At 50.1% G+C, this 19,009-nt stretch overlaps 1 protein-coding gene across 1 annotated transcript in view; it reads right to left on the bottom strand.

Moving 5' to 3' along the window:
• ATXN10 (ataxin 10) overlaps window positions 1–19,009 on the bottom strand; it is a 126,201-nt gene that overhangs the window by 71,957 nt on the left and 35,235 nt on the right. The window contains exons 6-7 of the mRNA XM_040987435.1: window positions 12,535–12,615; window positions 1,619–1,784 (exon numbers count right to left, since the gene is read on the bottom strand). Of these exons, the coding sequence (XP_040843369.1) occupies window positions 1,619–1,784; window positions 12,535–12,615 (247 nt within the window). The remainder of the gene's footprint in view (window positions 1–1,618; window positions 1,785–12,534; window positions 12,616–19,009) is intronic.

The raw sequence follows: 19,009 nt of genomic DNA, 5'->3' as shown, positions 1-19,009 counted from the left end.
CTGCAGCCCAGCCACGCCTCCCGCCACGCCCACAGGAAATCTGTCCCGAGGGATGGGGCTGGCAGCCCAGAACCCCACAGACAGGCAGTCACACACACTGTGCTGTCCAGTTGTCCCGGCTCCTCTCCCTCATCCACCGTGAGAGCCCTCCCCCATGTTATATCAGCAGGCATTCCTTTTCACCGCCTCGTTGTATTCCAGAGGAACAACAATGCTAACCTGAAGACAGAGGGACGAAAAGGGAAGAGAAGATCCAAAGGAAAGCCAGGGGACAGGACGGACACAGAACACTCGCTGCAAGCTGGCTTCTAAGCCTTCAGTGAGGAACAGGAGTCAGGGCCCAGCACTGTGGTGCAACTGGCTAAGCCTCCAGCTGCTTGTCTTCCCATCCAGCTCTCTACTAATGCACCTGGGAGAGCAGCAGAGATGGCCCTGCACGTGGGGGACGTGGGAGAGCAGCAGAGATGGCCCTGCACGTGGGGGACGTGGGAGAGCAGCAGAGATGGCCCTGCACACGGGGAACGTGGGAGAGCAGCAGAGATGGCCCTGCACGTGGGGGACGTGGGAGAGCAGCAGAGATGGCCCTGCACGTGGGGGACGTGGGAGAGCAGCGGAGATGGCCCTGCACGTGGGGGACGTGGGAGAGCAGCGGAGATGGCCCTGCACGTGGGGGACGTGGGAGAGCAGCGGAGATGGCCCTGCACGTGGGGGACGTGGGAGAGCAGTGGAGATGGCCCTGCACGTGGGGGACGTGGGAGAGCAGCGGAGATGGCCCTGCACGTGGGGACGTGGGAGAGAAGTGGAGCTGCCCTGCACGTGGGGGATGTGGGAGAGCAGCAGAGATGGCCCTGCACGTGGGGGACGTGGGAGAGCAGCAGAGATGGCCCTGCACGTGGGGGATGTGGGAGAGCAACGGAAACCTTAAAAATGTATACACCCTATGACCGAGTACAATTATGCATCTGTCAAAAATAAAGCATGTGTTTGCAACCATTATACATACAGCATCATAAATGTAACAGTCCATGTGGGCACTGATTCATGTCTTAGCAGCTCCACTTCCCACCCAGTTCCCAGCTCGTGGCCAGCGAAAGCAGCAGAGGGCGGCCAAAGTCCTAGGGACTCTGCACCTGCATAGGAGACTCCGAAGAGGCTCTGGGTTCCTGGCTTCAGACAGGTGCAGTTTCAGGTGTTGCAGCCACTTGGGGAATGAATCATCAGACAGAAGATCTTTTTCTCTGTATATCTGACTTTCCAATAAAAATAAATCTTGTAAAAAATAAATAAATAAAAAGGTAACAGCCCCAATGCATGCCTGCATGAACTCACATCGGAGAGGAAATGAGAATCCAGAGTGGCCAGTGCTGCTCAAGGCCACGCTCGGGGCTCCTGTGTGCACATGTCCAGGGGCACAGGCCATGTCCCACACTGACCACTGGAGAAGGACATCCAGAATTCCAGTACACACTTTGGATGGCAGGAATATGGCACTGCTGACCCTGACTGTATATTTTAAGAATGTATTACTTACTTCCTTTTTTAAAATCTCTTACACAAGAATTCTCACGGGAGCCTGAATACGAAGCTCTCCCTGTCCCCGGTGGAAGGATGTGCGTACCTCATCCTCGGTGTCCGACTCAGACATCAGCTTCAGCACGGTCCTGCACTGGTCCACGAAGGAGCCAGCCAGCAACTCGGCATGGCGCAGAAACGCAGTGACCTCGTCCGGGGCCAGAAGCTCCTCAGCCATCAGCTTGGCCAAGACCACGTCTAAGAATGTGACCCTGCAGAACACAGACTCTGTGTGAACGCATGCAGCCTAAATGGTCCAAGGTAGAGACACTTCCGGGGCCTGCTTTACGGAGACAGCTTCACCTCACAGTGCTCACCATCACGTACTTACCTGCGAAGGGCACTGTATGGATAAATATTGCCATCATCAATTATTTCATAAGCCCTGATTTATCTGATGTGACTTGATTACAAAACAGGATTCTTTCTATCCATTACTTGGAAAACTGAAATAATTCCACATTTCATAATGTTCCCTAAATACATGCCCAGTACTCCAGTATTCGCTACTTGCTGCTGTAGGAAGCATCTGGACACACACCTCCTTACTGGTCAGCGCCGCCCTTGGAGGCTTACCATGAAGCCAGCTCAGCACAGAATCATGAGGCTGCTAACGGCCCAGTGTCCCGTGGCCAGGGAGAGTCCAGTCAGGGCTCCAGCTCCACGCCAGGGGCTAAAACCACTCGAGTTATTACCTTCCCTTTCTGACATCCTTTAATTATTTGTATTTACAGAAACACAAATAGACCAGCTTATGTGATCTTTCAAATATTTATATTTTATATTTTCAAATATATATATACATATATATATATATATAATTAAGACTTATTTCTTTCTATTGGAAAGGCAGATTTGAGAGAGAGAAGGAGAGACAGAGAAAGCTCTTCCATCTGTTGGTTCACTCTCCAAGTGACTGCAATGGCCGGAACTGAGCCAACCACAGGCAGGAGCCAGGAGCTTCTTCCAGGTCTCCCACTCAGGTGCAGGGCCCCAAGGCTTTAGGCTGTCCTCGACTGCTTTCCCAGGCCCCAAGCGGGGAGCTGGATGGGAAGTGGAGCAGTCAGGACATGAACCACGCCCACATTGGCTGCGATGCTTAGAGTGGAGGATTAGCTAGTTGAGCCAACATGCTAGCCCTCATGTAGTTTTTAATACCAAAATGTTTAACTTAATGAATAAATGTCTCAAGACCAGTGATGTCAGGAAAAGCCACCACCTATAGCATCAGAGTTCAATTTGGGTACAGGTTTGAGTCATGGCTACTTCACCTGCAAGCCTGCTAATGTTCCTGGAAAGGCAGCGGAGGATGGACAAACGCTTAGCCTCTGCACCCCATGGGGGCCCCGAAAGAAGCTCCTGGACTTCAGACTGAACCATCTGCGGAGAGATGATCTCTCAGCACACAGAAGATCTGTCTCTCTGTAATTCTGCCTTTCAAACAAACAAATCTTAAACAAATGTCTCTGCAACAATCCCCTTCCTTCTCCCCTAGGAAAATAGGTGAAACAGAGAAATTTACCTCACTGTTAATCAGAGCAGACATTTGCTCTAAAGCACATTTTAATGCAAAGGTACAACTCACTCCACTCCAGAAGGCTTCCGTTTGTGAGATGCTCAGCAAATGAAAAAACATCTTTAAGCCGCACACAGCATTTCTTAGGAAAACAAAGACATTCTCTGTCCTGCCTGCCCGGGGCACTCTGTGACAGCCTTAGGATGAACAAAAGTTGGGTCGGGGGAGAGGGGCCAACACTGTGGCCCCACAGGCCCCATGATCCCACTGAGTCCAGCTGTCCCACTGCAGATTGAGCTCCTGCTGCTGTGGGCAATTGCTCCTGATGAGCACAGCCTAGAGCTTACCTGCCTGTGACCTGAGGCACAGCTTCCCTACCTACAGTGGAACATGACCCCAGACATGACCAGAAGGTCAAGGGAAACAGATGTGTCATCTAGCCAATTCAGTGTCTTAGTGGGTGGGGGACCCGCTGGAAGATGCCCTCCTGCCCTCCCCTTCTGTAACCTCTAAAACCCTGGGATTTGTGTTAAACACACATTCCTCCCTAGCTTCTCTCTGGTGGTTCTTAGGGCTAAAGAACACCACTGCCTCACCCTGGTGACCTCGGGGCCTGCTGGCAGGCTTAAACCCTTAGACTAACGCACCTGGGAAAGCGGAAGACAGTCCAAGTCCCTTGGTTCCTGCCACCCACACGGGAGAACAAGATGGAGTTCCAGGCTCCTACTTTCAGCCTGGCCCAGCCGCAGTCATGGCACTGCACTCCATTTGGGCAGCAAAACCCCAACGGATGAAGCATCTCTTCCACTACATCTCTATTTCAATTAAATCACAGATAAACCTTAAAATAGTAAGACCGAAGGGCAAGAGTGAGGACAGAGAAAACACGAACTAGTTCCTGCTTTAAGCAAGCAATGAAGCTCCAGCTGCGGAATGGGAAATCCTGTCCAACCGCATCCAGGAAGATCTCAGGGCGCTCAGTCATGCTGACAAGCCAACCACGAATACCCTCATCTGAGGAATCCATTTCCATCCCCTTATATGTACTCCTTAGCAAAGAATGCAGTCCTGTGCAGCCCAAAGGCAGGCCTTTCACGTCCCCTAGGGAAGAAGCCACAGTGTGTCCCCAGGTCTGTGCAAGCTGTACTCCAAACTGTATCGGATAATGCGGCGCCTGTGCCAGGAGTCGGTCATGCCCCAGACTTCAGGGAATTTAGCACCAGCTGGCCATTACTCAGGCCATGTAACAGAAAGGGATCATTTCACCACATTAAACCACAGGTAGCCACAGACAGCACTGTGAAGGAAGGGACAAAAGGCTGTAATTAGTCAAGCACCTGGAAGCATCTGCAGGTGAGGTGGGCAGAAGCCAAAGACCACAGGGGGAGGGGAGCAAAGCTGTCCTGCGGCCTAAGTCAGTGAGCCGCATCTGAAGGATGCAAACACCTTACAGACGACAGGCTCTGCCTTCTCGACAAGCTCCCACAGAGGCCAGCTTCTGTCAGCCGCCTCCTGGGCTCCTTACCCGCACAGCCCTGTGCTGCACAAGAGCTGCGAAGCATGAGACACGACAAGAGGTGGGCAGGGAGCGACAGCAAAGGGAAAACACGGAGGAAAAAACTGAAAAATGCACGTGACGCTTGGTGTCATCTGAGGATACAGGACAGCTCAGTGACTTGGCTCCACCAGTCACCCGTCAACAGCTCCCACTGCCAAGAGCTGGTCTAAACACTCCTAGGTCTGGTTTTGGGACAACCCTGCCCATCTCTCCAACTCCTTAGACCTCTCGCCATCATCTATCCCTTAAATTAAACCAGTCACCCAGAGGACAACCTATCTAGTCATAACTCAAGTAAGAAATTTTGTTATGGGTGGCCCAGTGCCACGGCTCAATGGCTAAATTCTCCCCTATCAAGTGCCGGGGTCTCATATGGGTACTGGTATGTGTCCAGCTGCTCCACTTCCCTTCCAGCTCCCTGCTTGTGGCCTAGGAAAGCAGCAAAGGACAGCCCAAAGCCTTGGGACCTGCATCCACGTGGGAGACCCAAAGGAGACTCCTGGCTCCTGGCTTTGAATTGGCTCAGCTCTGGCCATTGGAGCAATTTGGTGAGCCAACCAGAGGATGGAAGATCTTTCTCTCTTTCTTTCCTCTCCATAAATCCTATGTCTTTTCACTAAAAATAAAAACAAATCTTTTATTTAAAAAATCATTTATAGGGCCAGTGTCATGGCACTGCAGATCTAAGTTGCCTCTTGCAATACCAGCATCCCACAGAGGTGCCAACTCAAGTCCTGGTTGTTCCACTTGCATTACAGCTTCCTGCTAATGAACCCAGGAAAGCACAGGGTGGCCCAAGTGCTGGGGTCCCTGCACCAATGTGGGAGCCGGCCCAAGTGCTGGGGTCCCTGCACCAATGTGGGAGCTGGCCCAAGTGCTGGGGACCCTGCACCATGTGGGAGACAGCCCAAGTGCTGGGGACCCTGCACCATGTGGGAGACAGCTCACGTGCTGGGGACCCTGCACCAATGTGGGAGACCTAAAAGATGCTTCTCCTGACCTTGCAGCCATCTGCAAAGTGAACCAGCAGATGAAAGATCTAACTCTAAAATAAAATGAATTTATTATTTAAAAAAGAAAGCTCTAACTCTGCCTTTCAAATACATCTTTAATAAGTAAATAATGATAATTTTATAGTCCTCTTTTGTCTCCACTCCCACATCAAAAAAACGTGTACTAAATATACTGCACAGTTAGGGAAAATGAGATGGATTGTGGAGTATTCATTTCTTTCAGCTGAGAAAGGACCACCTGGAATAGTTCTTAGAAAGTATGACAAATAGTAGCATTCTACCTCTTGTGCACTTCTGATGAAATAGAATTCTGCTTCAAAATTAGGGTATATTTTATTTTAAAAATTGCATGTGAAGTAATTTGAGGGGAAAAAAAATATATATATATTAAAGGAAAGTCAGATATACAAAGAGGAGAGATAGGAAGATCTTCCCTCCGTTGATTCACTCTCCAAGTGGCTGCAACAGCTGGAGCTGAGCCGATCTGAAGCCAGGAGTTGGAACCTCTTCCGGGTCTCCCACATGGGTGCAGGGTCCCAAGGTTTTGGGCCGTCCTCGACTGCTTTCCCAGGTCACAGCAGGGAGCTGGATGGGAAGTGGGGCCACTAAGATTAGAACTGGCACTCAGGTCAGAGCCAAACACATGCAAGGAATTTAGATGCTAGGCTACCGTGCCAGGCCCTCAAACAATTTCTGATCCTACATTTGAACTACTTCATATGCACTACTGTCAAACGGCATGCCCCATATGAACTGACCAAGACCCAATCAGCTGCTGCAGAATCCATCTTAGTAGCTGTCTAGCAAAGGACGGGTACGGCAGGCTCGCATGCAGCCAAGAAAGCTCTGTAGGCAGGGTCAAACACCAGTTGAGTCTCAGAGTGACAGCCAGTGCCAGAGCGGGGACGGGTGAGAAGCAGGGTGCTGCCTTCTTCACTAACAGGATGTTCTTTGGAAAACAAAGCTAGGGCCATGAGACCAGCAAGAACTTCAGTAAGGACAGCAATCACCAGCAAGCATGGGAGGGGACTAAGTCACAGTGGCAGCTACACACCAGGCAGGCACCGAACCCACAGGAGGGGTCTGGAGCCTGTGATGTGCTAGGAAGACCACCAGGCTCATGGGTGAGGCAGCAGACAGTTACAACCATCAGTAAAACAAGGCCTCTGGGGGCTGGCACTGTGTACGCCGGGCCCCATTTTCTTTCATCCTAAATGGTCAAATACATATTCAAAAAAGATGGTGCTATAATTAAATTGCTACTGTGTGTATCTGTAATGAAGAAGGAACATTAGGGGCCCGGCACGGTGGCACAGTGGTTAAAGTCCTCGCCTTGCACGCCTGGGATCCCATATGGGCGCCGGTTCTATCCCAGCAGCCCCACTTCCCTTCCAGCTCCCTGCTTGTGGCCTGGGAAAGCAGTCGAGGACAGCCCAAAGCTTTGGGACCCTGCACCCGCGTGGGAGACCCGGAAGAGGCTCCTGGCTTCGGATCGGCATAGCATCGGCCGTTGCGCTCATTTGGGGAGTGAATCATCGGACGGAAGATCTTCCTCTCTGTCTCTCCTCTCTGTATATCCGCCTTTCCAATAAAAAAATAATAAAAATAAATCTTTAAAAAAAATAAAAAAAGAAGGAACATTAACAAAACAAAACAAAAACTGCAAAAAACCTATCTCCATTAAAATTTATCTTCTAATAAAACTGAGGGATTGTCATTCAGTTCTTCAGTTATTCATTAAGCATTTATCAAACAATCCTGACATCAATGGAAGGAAACACACAGCAGCAGCCCAGGCCATGGGCAGCAGCAGGACCATGGGCAGTGGGCTGGGCCACGGGCAGCAAGAGGACACCGGGCAGTGGGCTGGGCCACAGGCAGCAGCAGGACCATGAGCAGCAGGCTGGGCCACAGGCAGCAGCAGGACCATGGGCAGTGGGCTGGGCCACGGGCAGCAGGCTGGGCCACGGGCAGCAGGCCGGGTCACGGGCAGCAGGGCCACGGGCAGCGGGCCGGGTCACAGGCAGCAGCAGGACCACGGGCAGCGGGCCAGGTCACGGGCAGCAGCAGGACCACGGGCAACAGGCCGGGCCATGGGCAGCAGCAGGGACACGGGCAGCGGGCCGGGCCATGAGCAGCAGGCCGGGCCATGGGCAGCAGCAGGGACACGGGCAGCAGGCCGGGCCATGGGCAGCAGCAGGGACATGGGCAGCAGGCTGGGCCACGGGCAGCAGCAGGCCGGGCCACGGGCAGCGGGCCGGGTCACAGGCAGCAGCAGCAGGACCATCCGGGTCCCGGGCAGCAGCAGTCATACAAAGCAGCGCAGCAGGCCAGGTCACAGGCAGCAGCAGGGACACGGGCAGCAGGCCGGGCCATGGGCAGCAGCAGGGTCACGGGCAGCAGCCCAGGCCACGGGCAGCAGGCAGGACCACGGGCAGCAGCAGCCATACAAAGCAGCGCAGACACCACAGCCTCATGCAGAGCACTGCCAGCACTCCCTTATCACAAGGCACTTCAAATTATGTAAAGAAAAGACTTTTAATGTCTTCACTGATAACACAGAAAAAGAAACTAACACCCACAGCACAAAAGGTGGAAGTGGCTCTTTAGCAGTTTAGATTTATACTGTGGTAAGCTGAGTGTGTTAGTGTCCTGACTTACAGGCACAGTCCTGGAAGGCCTGATCCGCAGCGTCTCACACAGCGGGCAGACGCTTCCGCCCCCCCATCAGGCAGACTGCCCTCAGACTAGCGGGAAGTGCAAGGACACTGCCCCACAGGCTCAGCTGACCACCACATCCAAACGACACACCCGTACCCAAGGGACAAACGGGTACTACTAAAAGCAGGATCTCTTTCTCCAGGGCTGGTGTGCTAGGCCACCTTGGGGTCCTCAGCATCCAGTGCGAGAAATCCAACAGATCAAGTTTAATTTGAAAAGAACGGCAGAGAACAAACAATAGGCTTGGTACTCTCAAAGATCTTTAAATCAACAAAAAAATCTACATCACACAACACCAGTGTTTGTAACTTATAGGTAATCTACTGCTATTGTCAAAGTAGGTATAAAACATGAACAGAGCTTAACTGCTTGCTGTTTTCTAATAACAAAAGCCAGCGCATGTCCTTCCAGCTGTTTGTCACACCGACAGGCTTAGCCTGCATTCTCCACTCGAGACTCCGACTCTAGCGGACGATTACACAGAAATGTCTGTCACCAACAGGGCAGCGCAGCAGGAACTCAGCAAAGTGGCTAAGGGACTCCACTGCCCTCCCCTGCCTGGGACACCCACACCCCCACGTTCCCCGAGCCGAGCGGGGGCTCTTCTCCAGTGTGCTGCAGGAAGCAGGGTGAGGCTGGGCAAGCGGAGGGCAGCAGAGGGCAGCAGGAGTGAGGGCAGGCAAGCTGACGCAGCAGGAGTGAGGCTGGGCAAGCGGAGGGCAGCAGGGGTGAGGCTGGGCAAGCGGAGGGCAGCAGCTGCAGAACTTCAGCTTCTGATCTCAGCACTCAGCAAAGCTGTAGGCACTGAGCAGAGGGTAACAGGCCAGAGACAGGCCCCAGCAGACCAACGGATCTAAGGCAAGAAAGCGCAGAAACCAGCTCTGCCACACAGATGCCAAGACCACTCAATGGGAAAGGGACTAGCCTTTTGATGCACAGAGGAGAGAAACTTGGTTTGACATTAAAACTCGAGATTGTACACCACACACATGAACATAACATTGATGAAAGACCAAGCTGTGAGACCTAAAGCAATGAAACTCAGAACACAGAGGTTGCCCGTGAAGGGTCCTGGACATGCTTCCACCTCCCCTGCGTTTGCCTGCCTCTCTCTCTCACTCTCTCTTCTCTCTCTCTCTCTCTCTCTCACCAACCCTAATCGGAGCCCTGCAGAGATGTACCGAGACCCCTGAGGGCTGCTGGGTAAAATGAAGCCAGGGCAGCCCTCAGCTGGGTGTAGGTTCAGGAACTCTGGCTGCCAGCCCACCCTGCCCTGCCAGCGCCCCACCACCGCCTCCTCACCCTGACGCCCTGCATCTCACTTTGTCTTGGCACCAATTGTTTTGTGTCATTTGTATAACTCTTACTGCCCATGATAGTTAGCATCAAACTGGAAAGAACAAAACAAATACTACGATTCTGCAAAAGCTAAAATAAAAAGAATACAGAAGCTTCCTAACAACAGATTTGGTCCTGATTCCTTGGATATGGCGTCAAAGGCATATACAACAAAATAAAAATAAGTTTGACTACATACAAAATTTTAAATTTTGTGCAGTGAAAGGAAATATCAATCAAGTTCAGAGGAAACCCATGGAATGGAAGAACATTCTGCAAATATATCTGATATCATTAACATCCAGGAGGTACAAAGAACACCTCACACACAACAACCAAAGAAAAGCCCAACTCAAAAAGGCACAGGGCTTGAGTACACACATCTCCAAAGCAGATAAACACATGACCAGCACACTCACACGGTGACCCTCAGGAGCACTGCACTGAATGGATAGCGCGGGATTAACCGCCTTTAGGTGAGGCACCTAATGGCCACTGCGGAGACAGAGTAGAAAGAGACAGTTAACAGTCTCAGGGGAGGGGGAAAGAATTTCAGATTTGCAAGAAAAAGGAGTTCTGACAGGCCACACACACTGAATACTACTAACTACATGCTTAACAAGTCCATCAGCATGATAGCACAGTGGCTTAAGTCCTCACCGTGCACACACTGGGATCCCATATTGACGCTGGTTCATATCCTGGCTACTCCACTTCCCACCCAGCTTCCTGCTTGTGGCCTGGGAAAGCAATAGAAGACAGCCCAAGGCCTTGGGACCCTGCACCCATGTGGGAGGACCTGGAAGAAGCTCCTGGCTCCTGGCTTCAGGTCAGCTCACCTCCAGCCATTGTGGCTACTTGTGGAGTAAATCAGCGAACAGACAATCTTCCTCTCTGTGTATCTGACTTTCCAATAAAAAAGTAAACAAATCTTTTTTTAAAAGGGTAATCACAGGTAAATTTTAGATCATGTGTGCATCCCCATAATTTTTTATAAAGACTGTAGTATCAAAGCCATGTTAAAGATGACATGAGAGCAAGTAATCTTGTGACTAGTGATGGAAAAGCGTGAGAAGCTGAGACGGCGATGGTGACAAGACTAGTTGAGAGCAATCGACCACCGGGGAGCTGAGCAGGAGCAGCGGGAGACTCAGTGCCCGCCATCACTCTCCAAGAAGCTCCACTGGAAGACAGACATCCACTCCCTCCTTCATGCTTTCTGAGTGGATGTTCAGTGCTGCCTCAAGTGTGGCCACATCAGAAAAGGATCAAATCCTTGCCCTGTGGCACCAACTGAACAGCTCCGAGTGACAACAATAAGCAGGTGTGACAAGTGTGATGCCAGCACTTGCACTTTGGAAAGCAAACACACGTGGAGGAGGACACCTGGGAGAAGAACCATGCATAAAGAAGGGACCATTCATCACAATACCTTCATAAATGAAAATGGAAACTTTCAGCCTATCCTTTTCATTTACTTGTGTAATAGATCATTTGGTAGAAATACAAAAAACAACGACTGATCTTGTACCCACAGGCTAATCACCCACCTGCAAAGGGGCAACCACAGTGCTAGTCCACTACGCCCTCAGCACTGGGGCACGTGTCAGCCACACAGGAGGCCTGGGCAGAGCTCCTGGCTCTGGCATCAGCGTGGCCCGCCCCGGCTGGTGTGGCCATTCTGGAAGTGAGCCAGCAGATGACAAATCATCTTCGCTTTCTCCTTCCCCTTCCGGCAGACAGAAGATTCTCTCTCCCCAGACTCTCCACCTGTGTGTGTGTGTGTGTGTGTGTGTGTGTGGAGCACTTTCAGAGAAATAGATCTTACAAAATACAAACTTGAACAATGAAATTGAACAATGAAATACAACTAAACTATGCATTCTCTTAGTATTCAGGTGTTCTGTACAACAAAGCAATTATTACATCGTAGCACTGTACATCATGCTATTTATTTGATGTTTAAAAATCATTTACTCCTCACAGTGAGAGTAAGCATATACTTGGGAAACTGGATTTTTAAACAAATCTTAAAATCACAAATTTTCCTTTTTGGTCGAATAACTAAATGAAAACGTCCTCTAAACAGAAGCCTACATACATGCAGCTTAGCTGCTGGAAAGCAGACCCACGAGAGCAGCTGCAAAGACCACTGTCATCTAAACACCAGTGCCTACAGCCAGAATGCAAGCACATTTAAGACTCCAACTATTACATCTGTGATTTCTGAATAATTCTGTTCTAAGGCAACATCTCTGAAAAGGCTGAAAAGAACACACACCATGGCAATGACAGGCATTCTCCAGATCATTTTACTCAAGTCAAAAACCTCCAAGCAGGTGGGAGCACGGGCTGGTCACGTGAGGGAGGCGGGGCACACCGTCACCGTGCTCCCCTTGGCTTGCTCCTCTTCACACTCAGCAGTGTGAGACCACGGACAGACGTCTCAACGACCGATCGGAAACAACAAGCCTAGCAGCGTGCATCCCAAATCATTACACAGTGCTAAGAACAAATGCAAGTACACAACTACAACGTCAGTGTCATGCACAAGCATACATTTTGTTCTTAACGTTTAAAAAAAATATGTCTTTTACTGAATCATGGCACCAACCTGGATCCTGCAATTGTACGTCCATCGCTGCCTGCTGTGGTTAAGATGTAATGTTAGCCAACCAATCTAGAACCATTACTGACACAGAAGCATGTCCTGAGGGAGCTGTGCCAAGCAGGAAACCACACAGCTTCTCAGGCACGTGCACAAGATACTCTGCATGGGACACTAAATACTCAAAACCACACTGGTTTGGGGTTACCTTTCTTGATTGCTCAGCTTGGAGTACATGGCTTGTACCAATTCCGGACTTTTCAGAAAGTGGTCTGTAATAATCAAGAACCTAAGGAGAAAGGGAGAAAACAGCTTGGTTACAGGAACACAGTGACACCGACACCTCCCTGGCAACCTTGCACACAGCAAGCAGCACTGCACCCACCGAGCTTTTGAGTGCTGGCATCCTAAACATCCTGAGTGTCAAGTACCACTTTTCAAAACACTAAAAGGGAGAAAACTCAGGACATTTTTCTCCTCTTTACTTCCAACCATCTATTGACTCAACTAAGAGGAAGGACCTACTATAATTTTTATCTAAGAACTAAAACACCTTTTGTAGATTAATGTAAAATGAAATTCAATTTTGAGTTCACATATACACAAGACAGAAGCTTAGTACTCCAATTAATCCGAAGAAATGAAAATGCCAGGCCTTTTTTTACAAATGCCAGCAGGGCAGTGATGGATCCTGGCTTGATGATCCACTCTTCGAGTTCTAAAGTTACCAAGAAAACATCCTCCTTGTCAAGCGTGCTCACCTGAACTTAAGACATCAACTAGGAAAGCCCCAAGGCAGAGATTACAGGCACATTTCTTCAAAGTACCACCGTGACAGTTAAAAAGACAGAATAGTATTAATTAATTCTGAATCCTATTTACCAGAGGCCATATGAGAAAAAAACTTTAAGAACTTAAAATATACTATTTATACCCTAAGATAAAGTTACAGTAACAGAGTTGACTCCAGAATGCTGAGTCTCCTGACAACTGGCTCATCACTTACACATTTCCAATGTAACGGAAGGTCTTCCAGTATAATCAAAACACGCAAAACATACTCATTTCATACGGAAGACAAATTCAACATACGTTCTATTTCTTCTACAATCTTTAAAACAGCTGATGAACACTTTGATGTAAAATGTTTCTAATAGTAAGAGTTGATAAGAATTTCAAGCAATTTCCCATTAGTCTAGATAGTTCATCAAGCTGCAACATATATCCGTATATGCCAATGGGCACAAACTCAGCCTCCTGTGGCCCCCACGGAGCCTCACTCAAAACCCCAGGCCTCAGGGCTCCATCCGGACCCAGATGACACCCAGAGCACCTGCCTCTTCAGAGGATGTGCTGAGTGCAACAGAGTCAACCCCTACCCCTGGAAGACAGGAACAACGGGGCGCCTGGCTCCCCAAGGAGCAGTGATGCTGAACTCCAGGAACACTGTGGCAGCTCCCTGGGGGCAAAATTCCATACCCTCTCCAACATAACCTGGGAAAAACTCTGGGTCTCTTCTCAAACTACATGAAAACATGAATTAACTTCCTCCTTATCTCTCCGTCACTCTGCCTTTAATAAGCAATCTCTAAAAAGCAGTAAACCCCAGCTGTAGGCAACAGCTTAGGTTGTCTTGTGCCTAGGCAAGTGTTACACAGCTGGGAGAAAAGCTGCCACAGGCTGGTGGGCAGTCAGCCTGGTGAATGCCAACTCTGTGTTGATTACACCACTGTGCTAACAGAGTCACCTACTGCATTTTTTCTGTTCTTCTTTAAAAAGATCTGGGGGCAAAGGGGCATAGTATCCACCATGCCATCATGGGCACATGCCAGATGGAGCCACCACACCACCATAAGTGTTGGGGAACTGGAGACAAGTTGGAATGGGGGTTACTAAAGGCTTTTTTTTTTTAAGAATTATTTATTTTTATTACAAAGTCAGATATACAGAGACGAGGACAGAGAAGAAGTTCTTCCATCCGATGATTCACTCCCCAAGTGAGCACAACGGCTGGTACTGCGCCAATCCGAGGCCGGGAACCAGGAACCTCTTCCAGGTCTCCCACACGAGTTCAGGGTCCCAAGGCCTTGGACCGTCCTCGACTGCTTTCCCAGGCCACAAGCAGGAAGCTGGATGGGAAGCGGGGCTGCCGGGGGACCAGAACCTGCGCCCATATGGGATCCCAGCGCGTTCAAGGTGAGGACTTTAGCCGCTAGGCCACGCCGCAGGCCCTAAAGGCTTCTTTGACATATGATTTCTGGGGGTTTCCATGGACTGGGCCATTGCACCTGCAGGAAACCCAGAGAGCTGAAACTGGGTGCATTAGAGGGGAAATCCAGAGGGCCTCCCTGGGTCAGGCCAAAGCACCCATCTGCACACACAACAGCCAGGGGCTGCAGCAGCTGCCAGAGCTTGTGAGGGCACTGCTTGGGGGAAGGTCGAGTAGGGGCTCTTCGGGATGGACATGACTAGACCACAGCACCCAGCAGTACAAAAGCAGGTCTAGGGCCCGGCGCGGTGGCGCAAGTGGTTAAGGTCCTCGCCTAGCACGCCCGGGATCCCATATGGACGCCGGTTCTAATCCCGGCAGCCCCGCTTCCCTTCCAGCTCCCTGCCTGTGGCCTGGGAAAGCAGTCGAGGACGGCCCAAAGCTTTGGGACCCTGCACTCGCGTGGGAGACCCGGAAGAGGCTCCTGGCTTCGGATCGGCATAGTATCGGCCCGTTGCGCTCACTTGGGGAGTGAATCATCGGATGGAAGATCTTCCTCTCTGTCTCTCCTCTCTGTATATCCGCCTTTCCAATGAGAAAATAATAAAAATAAATCTTTAAAAAAAAAAAAAAAAAAAAAAAAAAAAGGGCCCGGCGCGGTGGCGCAAGTGGTTAAGTCCTCGCCTTGCACGCCCGGGATCCCATATGGGCGCCGGTTCTAATCCCGGCAGCCCGGCTTCCCTTCCAGCTCCCTGCCTGTGGCCTGGGAAAGCAGTCGAGGACGGCCCAAAGCTTTGGGACCCTGCACCCGCGTGAGAGACCCAGAAGAGGCTCCTGGCTTCGGATCGGCATAGTATCGACCCGTTGCGGCTCACTTGGGGAGTGAATCATCGGATGGAAGATCTTCCTCTCTGTATCTCCTCTCTGTATATCCGCCTTTCCAATAAAAAATAATAAAAATAAATCTTTAAAAAAAAAAATAAAATAAAAAAAAAAAAAAAAAAAAAAAAAGCAGGTCTATGGGTGGGCCAAGCCAGGCCATAGCAGCTACCAGTGCACAGACGAGTGGGGGCTGGGGTCGGGTCAGCTGGATTGGGGCTGAGGTAGGCCTGAAAGGGGTCCTCAGGGGTCTCCCCAACTAGATCACAGCACCTGCAAACACAAAAAGAGCTGGGTCTGGGGACGGCGAGGGCTGGCTGCAGTACCTACTGGTGCACTAGAGAGCCAGGTCTTGGGTCAGATCAAGCCAGGCCAAAATACCCACCAGTGCATGCAGGAAATGAGGCTGGGCTGGCCAGGCCAGGCTGGGCTACATCACCAGCTGGCGTGTATGAGGGCCAGATCTGGGCAAAGGCTAATTGGGTTTCTGGGGGTCTCCCTGACCATGCTGTAGCATCTGCCATTGCACACAAGCCAGAAACAGGGACAGGGAGGGCCAGGCTAGGCTGCACTACCCACCAGTGCGCACAAGCCGGGGACAGGGCAGGCTAGATTAGACCAGTGTGCAGGAACTGGAGCTGAGGGTGAGCCTGGCAGCCATCCTCAGGATTCTCCCACCTTGGCCTCAGCATGTTTAGCTTTGGAGCAGCCCAGATCTGGCCTCGTGGTCATTTTGGACACTAAACCATAAGATGAATGACCGCTTGATCTTTCTTTTTCTCTCTCCTTCCTCTGTAATTCTGCTTTTCAAATAAAAAATAAATAACCCTATAAAAAATGCGAAACCAGGTATTTTACACAGCAGTTAGAGACTACTACGGCCATATACCCTGCTGGAGTGCCTGGGTTCCAAGCCTCCCTCAGCTTCCGACTCCTGCCTCCTGCCGATGCACACCCACCCCCGGAGGAGCAAGACCAAGGCTCTGGGTCCCCCACCAACACGGGAGCCTTGAGTGATACACAGATTCAGGGTTTGAGGCCAGGGCTGCTGCAGCCATCCGGGGACTGAACCAGCCGTGTTCCATGTTCATGTTCTTACTCCCTGCCTGTCTCTCAAAGCTTTGTTTATTTATTTCAAAGGCAGAGTTACAGAGAAAGAGTTCTTCCATCCACTGGTTCACTCCGCAAATGGCTGCAATAAAACCGGGGCTGCCACATGGGCATGCATCCCTTTCAACCACATAAACAATATTAAAAATAAAATTAAAAAAAAGAAATAAATAACCAGGGCTGGGACAGGCCAAAAACAGAACCCAGGAGTTCCTTCCTGGTCTCTCATGGGGGTCATTTTTCACTGCTTTCCCAGGCACATTAACAGGGAGCTAGGACTTCAGTCAGTGCCCACATGGCATGCTGGCATTGCGACCTGTGGCTTAACTCACTGCATGGCAGCACCAACCCACACATTATATTTTAAAATAAGAAAATAAGCTTTATCCGTGCCTCTTTCTCTGAAAAAAGAGTCATAAATCTGAAAATACATATATTGTAGGCAATCTCACAAATACTAATATGCAAAAAATCACTGAATACACATTTTATTTTTAAGATCTATCCTATTTTTTTTAAAAAGATTCCACTTATTTTTATTTCAAACGCAGATTTCCAGAGACAGAAGGAGAGACACAGAGATCTTCCACTGACTGGCTCACTCCCCAAATGACTATCACAGCTGGAACTCAGTCATTCTGAAGCCAGGAATCAAGAGCTACTTCTAGGTCTCTGGGCAATAAGATTTATTTTATTTTTATTTGAAAAGAAGAGAGGAAAGACAGAGAGAGAGAGAAATCTTCCACCTGCTGGCCAACTTGCCAAACGGTCTCAACAGCCTGAACCAGGCCGATGAAAAGCCAAGAGCTTCTTCTGGGTCTCCCATGTGGGTGCACAGCCCCAGGAACTCAAACTATCATCTGGCACATTAGCAGGCAGCTGGATCAGGATCAGAGGTTGAGCAGCTGGGATACAAACCAACGCCCACATGGGATGTTGGCAAACAGATAACACCGAGCTTACTATGCCATGGTGCCAGCTCTGCATGCACACATTTTAGCCACCCATTAAAATTATATATTTGTTTATTTTATATGTGAAAGACAGAGCCACTGAGAGAAGGAGAGCAAGAGAGGAGAGAAAGAGTGCACGCTCCTCCGCTCACTGGTTCCTCCCCAAATGCCTGCAATGGCCACAGCTGAACTGATCCAAAGCTGAAGCCAGGAGCCTCTTCTAGGTCTCCCACTTGGGTGTGGGCCATCCTCCACTCTTTTCCAGGTCATAGCAGAGAGCTGGGAAGTGCAGCAGCTGAGACATGAACCGGTGCCCATATGGGATCCCGGCACATTCAGGGTGAGCATTTAGCCACTGAGCCATGGTGCCCAGCGTAGAATTACTAGTGTTCTCTGAGTTCCTGCCAAGTCTGACTCCTTTCGTCCCATGGATAGCTTTTTCCTTCTTTGGATAACAGAATCCTGTTTCTTTCAAGAACACACCTAAACCTTCACTTGAGAACCTTGGTTCCACAGTTTTTGCTGCCACCCCTGCTGGAAGCAGCATGTGCCTCCCTGGAAGCAGGACTGGGGCAGGCAAGGATGACAGTGTGAGCGCAGAGGGCCGTCAGCACTGCCTGCCAGCACCCAGCTGGGTAATACACCTGTGCTTCAGCTTACAACCTTCCCGGCACATGCTCACACAAGAAATGCTTCTACTGATGCTGCAAAGTATTCCACGTGTCTCAAAAAGATGTGTAGACACACAAACACACACATCTCCGCTGCACTTCCACCCTACCATATTTACTGGGCTACCAACTTCAGAGGAACGCAAACTAAAATGCTTGAATTCATGTAGGGTTCTCCCAATAATTCAGACTAAGGTGTGCCTAACTTTTCATCCATACATGCCTTAGTTTAGCCAGAGACTCACGCTCACTGGAGTCGTGTTTGTCCCTTCCTAAAACAAAAAAAGAAAGAAAAAATAGAAGCCCCCAGGGGTTGGCACTGTGGGACTGTGACTCAAGCCACCACCTGAGCGACCGTGACCTCAAGCCGGAGCAGCAAGTCCCAGGGCTCCACTTTTATTCCACCTCCTGCTCACGCGTCCAGGACAGCAACGCAAGGGCAGACTGAGCTCCCGGCTCCAGGCTCCAGGCTCCAGGCTCCAGGCTCCAGGCTCCAGGCTCCAGGCTCCAGCCTGGCCAGGCCTGACCTTGGCCATGGCAGCGGGTGAAGGTATCCCTCACCATCCCCCACCACTCCGGCTTTCGAGTCAATAAAATGAATGAATCTGTATTTTAAAAATGTGGATTCTAAGAGGTTAGAATTTGGTACCATCTATCTTATAATCCTGGGACAGAAAGCGGGCTTACCAGATTTGCAGAGATAAGTTCATATTTAACAGTGAAAAATAACAATCTGTCAGAAGCCTTTGGGTGTTCTGTAATCTCAGCGCTTGGTTGCCAAAGTACAAGGTGACTTTTCAAAGGCCAAAGAGAAAGGTGGGCGCTACAGCAAGCTAAGTCACCTCACATGGGCCCGGGTTT

The sequence above is a fragment of the Ochotona curzoniae genome, unplaced genomic scaffold, assembly GCF_017591425.1.
Source record: "Ochotona curzoniae isolate NIBS_2020 unplaced genomic scaffold, NIBS_Ocur_1.0 contig_1014, whole genome shotgun sequence".
NCBI lineage: Eukaryota > Metazoa > Chordata > Mammalia > Lagomorpha > Ochotonidae > Ochotona > Ochotona curzoniae.
The sequence above is the reverse complement of the archived record's forward strand: the minus strand, read 5'-3'. Positions and strand labels throughout refer to the sequence as shown.